General features: G+C 35.4%; 1 protein-coding gene across 1 annotated transcript in view; it reads right to left on the reverse strand.

The window, feature by feature from the left end:
• The window catches only part of BANP (BTG3 associated nuclear protein), a gene marked incomplete at its 3' end in the record, with an annotated part of 53,533 nt that overhangs the window by 22,393 nt on the left and 18,865 nt on the right, over positions 1–12,275 (reverse strand). Inside the window, exons 4-5 of the mRNA XM_010169863.1 lie at positions 9,618–9,740; positions 8,674–8,849 (exon numbers count right to left, since the gene is read on the reverse strand). Of these exons, the coding sequence (XP_010168165.1) occupies positions 8,674–8,849; positions 9,618–9,740 (299 nt within the window). The remainder of the gene's footprint in view (positions 1–8,673; positions 8,850–9,617; positions 9,741–12,275) is intronic.

Consider the following 12,275-nt stretch of genomic DNA (forward strand, 5'->3'; position numbering starts at 1 on the left):
TCTTTTTAAATAAATTTCTGTCCATGACCCTGAGTCCTTTGCCCCTGCAAGAGTTCACAGGGGTAGCGATTAACTGACAAGAGACTACAGAGCACTGACTTTATTAACTAAAAACAATTAAACGTAAAGAACAATCACGCTATATGTTAACTAACAAATATAGCAACATGATTTAAAGCTTGTGCTAGAAGAAAGGTTAAGGAACTAATTTTAAAGTGACATTCACCAAAACCTCCTCCCACCACAAAAAGCAGTTAAGACGCTGGGATTCCTGGCACAATGAAGTGTACAAAACACACACACAGCCACACAGAGCAGAAACCCTGGACATGGAACTGGAGTTTTTCGCCTGACTATTCTCATGAGGGGGGGAAAAAAAAGGTTTAATTGTTATGTAGATATAAAAGAAAGAAAAGAATTTCATGCTCCAGGTATAATCTTCTGTACAGCACAAAGGATTTGGCTACTGGGGACATAGTTCTTTCCAGTTAACTTCGAAGCCCAAGAGGAGATGAGTATGAGTATGAGATACTCTGAAATATGTATTTTATATAAAATAATGGTATGCAAGATATTCTGAAAATAAATCCTGTGCTCATGGTTTCTTTAGTTGTCTGATAGACAACACACAGCACAAAAGAACACACATGGGTATGCAGTACCAAAGTGTACTCATCCCAGCAAATACTCTGGTGTGCACAGAAGTCTCAGCATAACATCAGTGAGATTACTTGTTTGTTAAAAATAAGTCCCTAGTTTTAGTATATGGTTAAATCCATGAGAGAAAGAGGAGATGTGCTTACTTTATGACTCATGGAAAGCCAGGGAATTTATTCAAAAGAAGTAGAAAATAAGGACTATGCGATCATCTGTAATTTAAAACGATCAGCTAAAAAAAATAAATCCAGAAAAAAATTAGAAGATTAAAATCCATGAACTTACAGGGCTTTTTAAACCCATCAGATTTCTAATATAGATTTTGATCACTTTCTTGTTTATTGCCTCTGTTACACTTAACTTTATAGAGCAGATCAGATTATTAATTCCAAACATCACTGTGACAGATACATGGAAGAAACTATTATTTCTTTGCCCTGCCTTCCCCCCTCAAAAAAAATATAAAAAAATCAAAGCAATTCAATTTCTATAGTTTTCTCTGACTTTAAAAAGTCACTAAAATGTCTCATCAGCGTCTTCACATCAGCTAGATATAATATTGGTTTAAGGTACAAAACATTTGCTATTTAAAAGTTCACTCTCATTGTCTGTATCTGGTCATGAGGAGGTTGGCAGGAAAAGCACAGCGCTGCAAATGATCATGTAACATGTGAGGTTTGATCTTGCAGTGAACTGGAAAATCCTGTGGACAGATAAGTCTGGGCCATGTACAAATAACTGCTTGGATTCACATTTGGAAAGCAAATTCTGAGCACTATTTAATACTATTATTGTAAAATGACTGTTTCAGATGCAAAGTTGAAGAGATAATACGTGACTACATTTTCCTTGGAAAAATATTATCCATCCTTTAATTAACACACTATGTAGACCAGTTTTCTTTTATCTTCTCAAAAAATATGCATGTTTACATTTCTAATTCTCTATTTTTAATAGTCTCAAAAATGCAGTAAAAGGAATGCAGAGAAAGCAGATATGATACAAAACTATCACATCTGGAGCCAAACATCATATGTCACTGTATCAAGTGTAAAGTTCACCGAACCAAATTCTAAATCAATGGATCTTGCCATTGTATTTATATCACTTAAAAACAGCTTTCACGGAGTTCTGTTCAAGAGTATTTCACATGCTTGGGGGATACTAAGGACAATGTGTTTCTTTCTTAAAACTTTCAAAGTCTTGGCTTTAGCACAGACATTTTAAAAAATATCTGCTTTTAAAGCAGCATAGTAGTGCTGAATAGGACATTCTTACACCACAAAGATGAGAGGTCCTGCTATTTTTTTTTTCCCCTTCCTTCCTTATTAAAAATAGGACAGTAACTCTATTGTGAAAGATTTAAAAGGATAACATAATGTGCATTAATGTTTTAGGAACAGATGTTCCTCTTGTTTGTAAAGTAAGGCGCAGATTAAATATTTTAAATGTTACCATATACTAAATATGTGTAACAAGAGTATTGTTATAATATTCCTTGCATCTTGAAGGCCCTTGTATCTTGAAAGCAGCATCTAGTATGAAGCAAAATAATGCTCTCATATGTCCTAGAGAGGCGTGCAGGTATAGAATAATCATAGTGCCTTTACACAGTTTATTCTTTAGTTGAAGAGTAAATATTCAACAATGGAGATCTGTTGAGCTAAACTTAAGCAGCTGCTTAAGTTTGGGGGTTTTTTTTTCTGTACACAAACTGCCTAAAAAAGTAAAATGTTTTTACTAGTATTCTAACGTGAATTTCTGAAGAGGAAGTCCTTGTAAAGTTTTTCAAAATAAAACACCTACAGAGGAGACACAAAACTGCCTGATCACAGCAAAACTAATTTATCAAAACAATTAGTAAATCTATTTGGATATTATCAATTCTTTGCTTTCTCCTGTTTGCACACATTTCTTAGTAAAATAGTACTTAATGAAAAATTCTGCAACTGGTATTTAGTGCAAGCCCAAAACTTATCAGAAAGAGTTCTTTATGAGCTAAATGTGATCTTTTATACATGAATTCCAAGCAGTTTACCCAACAAATGAGAAATCACAAGTAAGCAACAGCCACATTCATTTCCTATAAATCCAAGAGTGCAGCACTCAAATCAGAACCAAGTGTAGGTAGATTACAGAGAGACAAGCGGGTGACAACACACACTGAGATAGCAAACATCACCAAAAGAAAGAGTATCTTGAAAGAAAGGTATCTTAAATATTGTTAAATTTTATGTAAACACATGAGAAAAGATAATTTTATGAGTATTATGGACAGTGATGTACATATAGTTATGAGGATCTCCTTCCAAGGAAGTGGAAGGAAGCATAAAAGTCTCTGAAAACACTACAAGCAAGGAAATCTGTTGTCTACAGCTGAGGGAGTCAGCGCAACTCTAAACAGTGACTGGGAGACGGCAAAGGACAAGTTAAAATGCCAAGTTTGGAAAATCATATTTGTTCCAATTTTCTGAATTGGAGAAGAGAGGAGGCCTTCCAGTAAATAAGACTGGAGATAACTGGAACCTGGACAAAAAAGTGTTACTGTCATCTCAGATGTTACTGTCATCTATTAAGAACATAAAAGGCTCCTTGTAGGTGTTGATCATTTGAAAATCTACTCGCCATTCTTAGCAAAACTTACTTGCTCATAGTTACTGCAAATTGCTTTTCTTCATCTAATGCTAAAACTCTTCAGTTAAAAAGTTTAGACAAATATATTTGAGAAAGAATATTTTTTTTTAACAGATCTGTGGTGAGCATGGAAGTACATACGGTTGCCAGGTTATAGCTTAGTCAATTGAAAACCAGCCCTTGACAGGATTACAGTCACATACCAGTACTAGAGAATTCATTCAAGTCAGAAAACAATATAGGTACTTAACGTCATAGGTTTAAAACTTCTGTAATTTAAAACTCGTGTGGATCTAACGTTCTTCACAGTATTTTTTTTCAGTGGAAAGCAAAATCCAACAGAACACAACAAAGTTAGGATGAAAGTTTTTGTGAATAGAGACTACACACAAGACCTGACCACGTCATCAACTAGTACCGATATCTTCAGAGATGTGAAGGCCTAAAGAATCAATTTGTGAAATATGTTCTGTGCAAGAGGGACACTAAACATCAGCTGCAGCATTCTAGGCTGGTGAGATCCAATGCAGAGTCTATAGACCTACATAAATGTACAAGAATTCCGGAAAGCACAGAAAAAGTCTCCTCAAAATAACTTTTCCTTCTATTACCACCTGGAAAGTGCAAGTATGATATCTGAAAACTGAAGATAGAATAGGGCCATCACATCACTTAGCACACAACCTCCCATCCAACCATTAAAAAACCAAATTCAGCATGTTAAGTATATAAAACTTCATGGTTCTCTCACTCCAAAACCGTATCAGGGAAATTAATGAAATCTCTTCCTGTGCTACCTTTGCTTTGCATAACACACCGAACTGTACAAAGTTGGAGGGTGCCCACAACATTTAAGACCCATAATTCTGCACAGCTTCAATACACCTGAGAGAAATATCAACTCCATTCCAACCACAGCTGAACAGATGGATAAAAGTCACTGCACTATAAACCACTTAACACTCATCACAACTAAATCCTCACAAACACAAATGGACAAACAAGTTTTTTATAACAGTTTCCGAAGATCTGTAATAGTTCATTACAGAAATAACATGCATAGACATAAGACCCAAATTATGATGTTTTGAAAATGTTCTTCATTAATCAACTGCTCATCATGTTTAAGCCTAATTAGAAAGTTCAAGTAAAAAAAAAAGCACAACAAATAAACTTTGTTTAGATTGAGTGTATGCTGTACTCCAAAACTACAGTAAAAACACATTCATGTCACAATTAACTGGACTTCTAAGAGAGCAAAAACACATCTATCAATTGCTGACGTTTACTTTAAACACTTCTTAGTGATAAATGTTTGTTTCTTACTCCATTAGAAGAGAAAGATGTGTCATCTATACTGGGGTGAAAAAAAAAATTGAGGACAATGAACAAGAAAAATTCTCCATATTTTTAAAGACAAGTTTCCTCCAGATTAAAGAAAAACCATCCAGCGCCTCAGGAGAACACAGCAAAAACATTAACTTTCATTCTATTTATATTGGTTTCATCCACCAGAACCTTTCAGAAAACCAGCCTCTATCCAAATTCTTAGATACTTGCACAGTAAAATGGTTTGTTTATAAATCTGACAGGTCATGCTATAACTCATGTTTGGTGGTTTCTTTCCTCCAGCAAACATTTCTGCTAAAACAGACGCGCTCATGTATTCAGAGAATAATGATGATATAAAAAAAAAAAACTTCTAAAAACATGGGAACAGCTGGGAACTTCAAATTTCTAAAAGCCAGACTTCAGAAAGAAAACGTTTATATATGAAAACACAAAGGTGTACTTCCTGGTGTAAACTGCTTCGCTGCATTTCTACCACAACCCGTGAGTTACATACAGAGCTTTGATGCTTCAAAAGACAGAGAAAGAGAAAATAAAGGTTTACCAGACTGATTTATGTAGTTAAGTGCACTATGAGTAAGAGCAGTGTCACAGCTGGCAACATAGTTCAATTTAATCAGAGGAGCTCTCCAAAAGCTGTTCCAAATCAGAACTTCTTACTTAAGATTATAACTAAGATAATTATACAACAAAAAGATTTCTGGTTTGAAAGAATGACTCTTGGTTAAAGCGAGGACCTTTTTAAACCTCTTTAACAAATTGTGTTAAAAATATAAGGTGGGGATTTATTTCTGAATCAGAAAAATAAACAGAAAAGAGATGGGTGATGCTCAGTCAATCAGACCATGCAGACAGTGCTTACAATTAACATTTTAGCATTGCTTGAGCAGTTTAAATTACCAGAACAGAGCAGCCTGGACACACGTTTATTTGGTAGCTTGTATGTTTGCTGTTTTTAAGACCATTCTGCTTTTTCACTTCTACTCAAATGTGAAGTCAGTAGTGGGTCACATCTGGGCTTTTTCATTCACTACCTTGTTTCAGTACAGTAAAAAAAAATGTTTATATTTTTTTTACTTAGGATTTAAATGAAGGTTCCAATCTAGAACTCCAGAAACTGAAGATCCAAAGTTAAATCAGTTTTAAGTTGATGTCCCTCCTCCATTTAAATTCTGTGAGAATCAGTGGCATTCATTTGTTTCAAACAGTGTTTCTGGAGGAAGACATCTTCTTAAAAGAGAAGTTTGGTAGAACAGAGTTTTGAGCTTTCATCTTAGTGTTAAATTATCCTCCCATGTGTAGAAAAATAATTTTACATCTAAAGCATATGGTTATAAATTTACACTACTGTTCATACATCCAGACCAACTGTTCTTCTCTAATTTCCCCTTGGAAAGGGAATCCACTTGGGCTCCAACAAACTTAAGAGTGGAAAAGACACATTCTTAACATGCATTCAAAACACCAACAGACTCATCACTTTTGACAGTTATTAATATCTATGAGGTAAAATTACAAGTTAAATTAAAAAATCACTATATCTTAGCTGGCTGAATAAGGATACACTTAGCATTTTCTATGCCAAAAATATGACATTAATAAAAATAGTAAGTCACTTACTGGTAAGCCTTCTTGCCTATTTTAATTTCATTTTACAGTGGTAACTCAATACTGAACAATTCTACTCTTGATAGGTTTTATCCTGAATTCTGTGAGATCACTTTATGAACACCACTCTTAGAACTGCAGTCCAATGGATATATCAGGTGTTGATATTTCTAGTATCATCCCCACATAAAAGGATATTAATTATTCCAAAGTGAAATTTGGAAAAAATTCACAAAATTTCACAAAAATTAGAGATTCAGTATCTCTACGTGCCTTCAGTTCATAAATACTACATCTTAAAATTAAAACTTTGCAGACCTTTAATTGCATCTCTAAAATGGATGAGCATTTTCAGCTTTCTGAAAAGCAAAAGAAAGAATCAAAAAAACTGTTGCTCAAAGAAAAGAGGGAACATGCCTTACTGCACATGCAAAAAGAGTAATATACAATTGAAGATGGAATAAAGTCACAGTGTTCAGGTGGCAAAAAACCCCGTCCTTATTCTAGATGATTATTGGAACTGGGCTCCATGCTTCTGTGTAATTATTTTTCAGGAATAGAAAGGCAATGGCACTAATATTTTTTAAGCCACCATAAATGAATAAATGCTCTTTGAAAACAGGCAGCAGAGAGAAAGCAATGCCTTTCTATAAATCTATTAACTAAATTCTGAAAATATCCAGAGGTCAATGCCATATCCAAAGTCAGCTAAAGCCCAACTATAAACACAGTTTATTTTTGCTTTCTGGACACATGAAGACAGATGGGAGTCGCACTGAAAACCTGTTGTTTAGTCTCAGAGCGTAAGGGCTGAACTACACCATTCTCCACCCTCTCGTATCTTACAATTAATTGAGATCCCTTTGAGCAACTCGAAGTCACTCAGAATTCTTTCACAGACGATGAAAGCAAGCTGATGGGTGCTGTAATTTTTGCCATTTACTGATGAAGAAAATGAGTCTGCACAACAGACCTATTATTCTTCATCACTTCCTTTATTAATAATTTAATTTCTGTGACATACTGCAGGCTAGTTCGATTAGCATTCCTTCTGTGCGAGCGCTCCTCTCTCATCTTCACGAGGGCAAGAAGAGGTAGGTGTGGGGGACTACTAATCTGATTTCCAAAGCATTCATCAATCTCAGAGAGACTTTTAATGGATGAGTGTTCTAAAGGTCTGAAGAAAATCAGATCTGAAGACATTAATGGATTAGCCGTTTCTTCAAAATTTACATATACAACAATGGCATAAAAGGCCAACATCACATTTATCTGAGCAAATCTGTGCCAAACAACCAAGTCAAAAAGGGCATTAGACAACAAATACCATCCTCATGTTAGAAACTTTGTTCCTGGCATAGTTGATGCAGAGTTATATGAAATATTAACAGACTCCAAAAAGAGTATGTTTTATATGTATTTTCACATTAAAATATCAGCATTATCTGTAATCTGTTTTGTTTTGTTTTTTGAGAGGAATGCCTCAGACAGCCTCAGACTCCTTTAACTCCCCACTCACTCAAAATGAAATATCCTTCAGAAGCAACTCTGCATCACAACATACATGCAGGACAGAACATAAAAGCTCTTTATGAAATGTGTATGCTGTATGAGTATCCATAAAAGTTGAAGATTTCTAGGTTCAGGCCTTAGAACAGCATTTGCAGAAACAATCTTCGGTGTATCACATTTTCAGTAGGCTGGCTTTCGAAGTTTTCACATCTTATTTTCACCTAGAACTCAGTATTCCTTATCCCATCTTCTTTCTGATTAAAATATAGCAACTAAAATTCATTTCAATATTTTGAACCATATAAAATAGAATACCTTTGTAAGGCTAATTTAAAATGTTTAGACTTCACTACCTCTGATTTGTGTCCAAGACCTGAAGAATTTTCAGAAAAATCTGGCACTACACACTATCCTGTTAATAGTCTGTATTTAATATAGGTTTCCTTATAAAAATTGTTTACAGTTGCTAAAATAACTATTTTACATTCATAAGAATGACACAAGTGGACTGGCCTAATAATTTGCAAGAGGAGATAATCTAGTAGATTTTTCTTTCCTAGAGAAGGTATTTATTTTCCTGAAACAATATTTTTACTTGGTGACAGGAAATCCTGCAGGTTGCACGTGTTTAAATTTAAAGGGTTTCAAATAAAAAGCTACACTGATATAGTGGGGCATACTTTTTAAATTTTACAACTAATTTTAATTATCTGTTCTTCCTATAAAACTAGGAAAAAGAATTAAAACCAAGAAACAAACCACCAAATGATTCATGCAGATTCATTCACTCCTATCCGATGCTTGCTGTACTGCCCAACAATTCAAGGCTGGACCCATGATATGATCTATGAAGCTTCCAGTTGAATTTTAGTTCATTCCACCACCACATTTACTTCACTTAGATCAGCATACCTTCAGAGTTCAGCGTAATAAGTGTGACATTGTTCCCAATACTCTGGCTTCCTAATTGTCCACTGTTGGAAACTGAATCACTAGCCTCAGAGCCACTCTCTCCATCTTCATTGTGACTGTCGTCATGCCCCGGGACTTTCACCACTATGGTGTTCTGCCTACGTCCAGGAACAGCACTATGAAAAAGAAAAATATGTGACTTTGGGAAAATACAATCCTTGATCAGGAATAGTATCATTATAAGGGAATTAAAACAGTAATTGACAAAATGTAATGTATTATAAAAGCATACTCCTTTAACCAAGCATACTCCTCTTTAGAACTAAGAGCTATCCAGCAAAATAAAATGGAAGGAAAATAGCAGAAGAAATAAAAAAAATTTAGATGCACACTTTCTAAATTTGCATCAGTGGAAAAGTCTTGGCCCAGTGTGCAAAACAGAAAAAAATAATTATAAAACCATATTATTTAAGAACATTTTCTACCTAGAATCTCCAGTTCCACTTAATTTAAAAGTTGCTTTAGACAGTACAAATTCTAACAAGCCTTGCTGGGCTACTGCATATTCTTTCTTCAGTTGGTTAAATGCAGGATCTTGGCATGTTCCCAAGTGATCATGCATCCATGTAAAAAATACGTAGCTATGGGCACTCTTTCTTTCCACTGTCCGTTGTCAGCTAACACTGAGCTAATCTCACATCCTCCAAGGTGTTCTCTGCCCATCAGGAGTGAATTGAAGCGCTGCTCTTCCCTTTACTGCTGACACAGCATTTCCATAAGCACAACTGTCAGCCTGATAAAAGATTCAAGTACCAGTTCAATGTTTTACCCCCCACTATTACCTAGAACATTCCTCATTTTCCACTTCAGATTGCTGCAGAGACTGACACTGCTCTGTCAAAGGAGGGAACAAAGGGGGGAAGATTCTTGTAACTGCTACTAACTTGCTAAGGATATTTTCCAGGGAATCCGCTGCTCTGCTCAATGGTTCTTCCTGCCCAACCATCTTGGCTACAATCGAATTCTGTCGGTCGTTGTTCAGTATTACTGTGGTCTGAGGGACAACACTACAAGACAAAAATCAGAGAGGAAAATGGAATGTAAAGGAGCAAACCTTATAAATAATACATTAGCACAGTCTTATGGTTTAAATAGGCTACTTAAATCCAGAGACAGCCTTTAAGCCTTAGCTCTTTCTCCCAGCATCACTGTTATGTATCAAATGCTAAAGCTGGTAATCCATCGAATTTGACATCTGTACCATTTCAAGTACTCAAAATTCTTTCAGAGGATGGATGGTTTCAATGGAATTATACAAAAGTCCATGACCCCTGGCAAAGCGATAAAGAACTCATCAACTCGAGATATACAGGAGGAAGTCTGCAAATCTCAGTTCCAAAGAGACACCAAATTCTTGTTTTGAAAAGTCTGAAAGTGAGCATTTTCAGAGGTACTATGGCCAACTTACGTGGTAATGCACCATTTTTAGCAGGATAATTCCCAGGGGAAAAAAAAAAATAAAAATGAAAAGTATTGCAAAATTGGATTATGAGCTTAGTTAAAAAGCATGTATTGTTTTCCAGGGCTGGGGGCTTTTGGAGGGCAGGGAGACAAGAGTGATACTAGGGGTAGGGAGACAAGAGTGAAACCAAACAATGACAAAACTAAACTATTTGTGTGGATTTCACATATTAAAAAAAAGTCTAAAACAAGCAACACAAAAGCATTTCCTGTGTAAGAAACCAGAAAGCCTTCTCTATCACTTATGATGACAATGGAAAAGGAAACAGCTAGAGAAGTGTTGTATAGAAAAAAGCGCTAAGTCTACACTATAAAAGTAAAAAGTAAATATGAAGTAAGTAATTGTCTCCAGCATGCAACTTATCATTTAATTTGGTTTCAGAGATTATTACCATTACTTCCCACACCATTACTCAATCTTGTAAGGCACAGTTTTGATATTTAAGACCGTTTCCACTGTGCTTATGGTAAATTTAAGGAGAGAACTTAGAAGAAAATACGTGTTTTAGTGACAGAGAAGACTTTCTTCTTTCTCTCTGCTTCCCACAGTAAATAGTCCGCTATTGTTTTTACTGGTCCAACATCTCAAACATGACTGATGGTCATTTATTTTTCCTAACTGTATTCCTTGGCTAACTGTTGAAACACAAATTAAACAAATCTGTTGACAGCAACTCTGTTTATTTCAGCTGTAACAGCGCGCCTGCTTGCTTGAATATTCATGTGTCTACATAAAACTTTAAGGGCTACAATATCCATCGTTAAGACCTAAAGAAAAGATGAGAAACTGTCATAAGAGATAAAAATAAATAGATTTCAACTTTGGCACAGATAAAATGGTTGACCACAGTTTTTTTGGATACAAAAAGCCCCAGGACCTAATGCCCTGCCTCCCTCTTACAGTAATTGCATCTGTTGCTAGTAAAAAATGGGATTCCTCAGGGACTGCCAATGACCTTTATCCTGGTTTTTAGCTGGAACAGAGCTGGGACTCTCTTTAGCAGCTAGAACATCACACCTCTTGGGCTGCAAACCTTGAGAAGCTCTAGAAGATGTTTGTCTAATCATAGAATAGCTTTTCATGTGTATGTGAAGTTTGAATAGTGTTAAGCAATAAACAAGTGGTTTCTGCTGAGTTTTTAAGTGGCTATCTAGAGTACAAGGGTTTATGTTGCTTTCATAGACACCTTTCCCAAATGTTCTCCATTATCAAGAGGAAAAAAAAAAAATGCACATTTCTTATTTTTAAAAAATGGCAACTTCTGTCTATTTTCTCAATGGAAGCACTGCACATTTTGAGAAACCACCAAAATACTTGGTAAAACACCAGTCCATGGTAATGTTGGCAGTCCCTGAATGTAGCAGCAACACATGTTCTCGTTAGATTTCCCAAACTGTACAAATAGCTACATTTGAAGTTCTGACAGGCCACTTTAAAACGTTCAAGAATTTTACACTTCCTTTCAGACATTGTTCTTTATCATCATCTTTCTTGCAATCACTTCTGAATGCCTGTTTAAAATGTCACTTACCAAAGCTTATTTTTAATGAACACTCTGAATAATTAATTTCAGCTGTAGAGATAAATGCAATAAAATTACATTTAGAAAGTCCTTAGGATTTTGCTTTTATTAAGTTTATATTTGGAAAAGTCTTAGCACTAAAATTTGACCTAAAATAAGGAAGAGGTTGGGGGATGTTCTGGCCCTCCAGCCCCCCTCCCTCCCTTTTTTTTTTTAATAATATTCATTTTTAAGGAAGACAATCTAAAGCATGAGCCGGATGGCATATAGCTAATTTAAGCAAATTCAGAGTAAGGAAATACCTTTATACAACCCATCAATACAGATTTATCCCCTCTTCAATGCATCAATTTATGTTCAAGCTTGCTTACCTCAATGCATAAATATTTTTTTCAAACTTATCCCTAAACAAACATCCCTGAAAACATTGGCTCCTCTCTAGGAATTAATCTTTCACAGTTAGTAGAGTGGATTATCGTTAGGAAAAATCTACCTTCCCAGTTGTTTTGGGAGGAGCCACTAACTAAACATACCATTTTACTGACATGTATTTTCCTG

This window comes from Antrostomus carolinensis, unplaced genomic scaffold (assembly GCF_000700745.2).
Source record: "Antrostomus carolinensis isolate BGI_N321 unplaced genomic scaffold, ASM70074v2 scaffold11706, whole genome shotgun sequence".
NCBI classification, from domain to species: domain Eukaryota; kingdom Metazoa; phylum Chordata; class Aves; order Caprimulgiformes; family Caprimulgidae; genus Antrostomus; species Antrostomus carolinensis.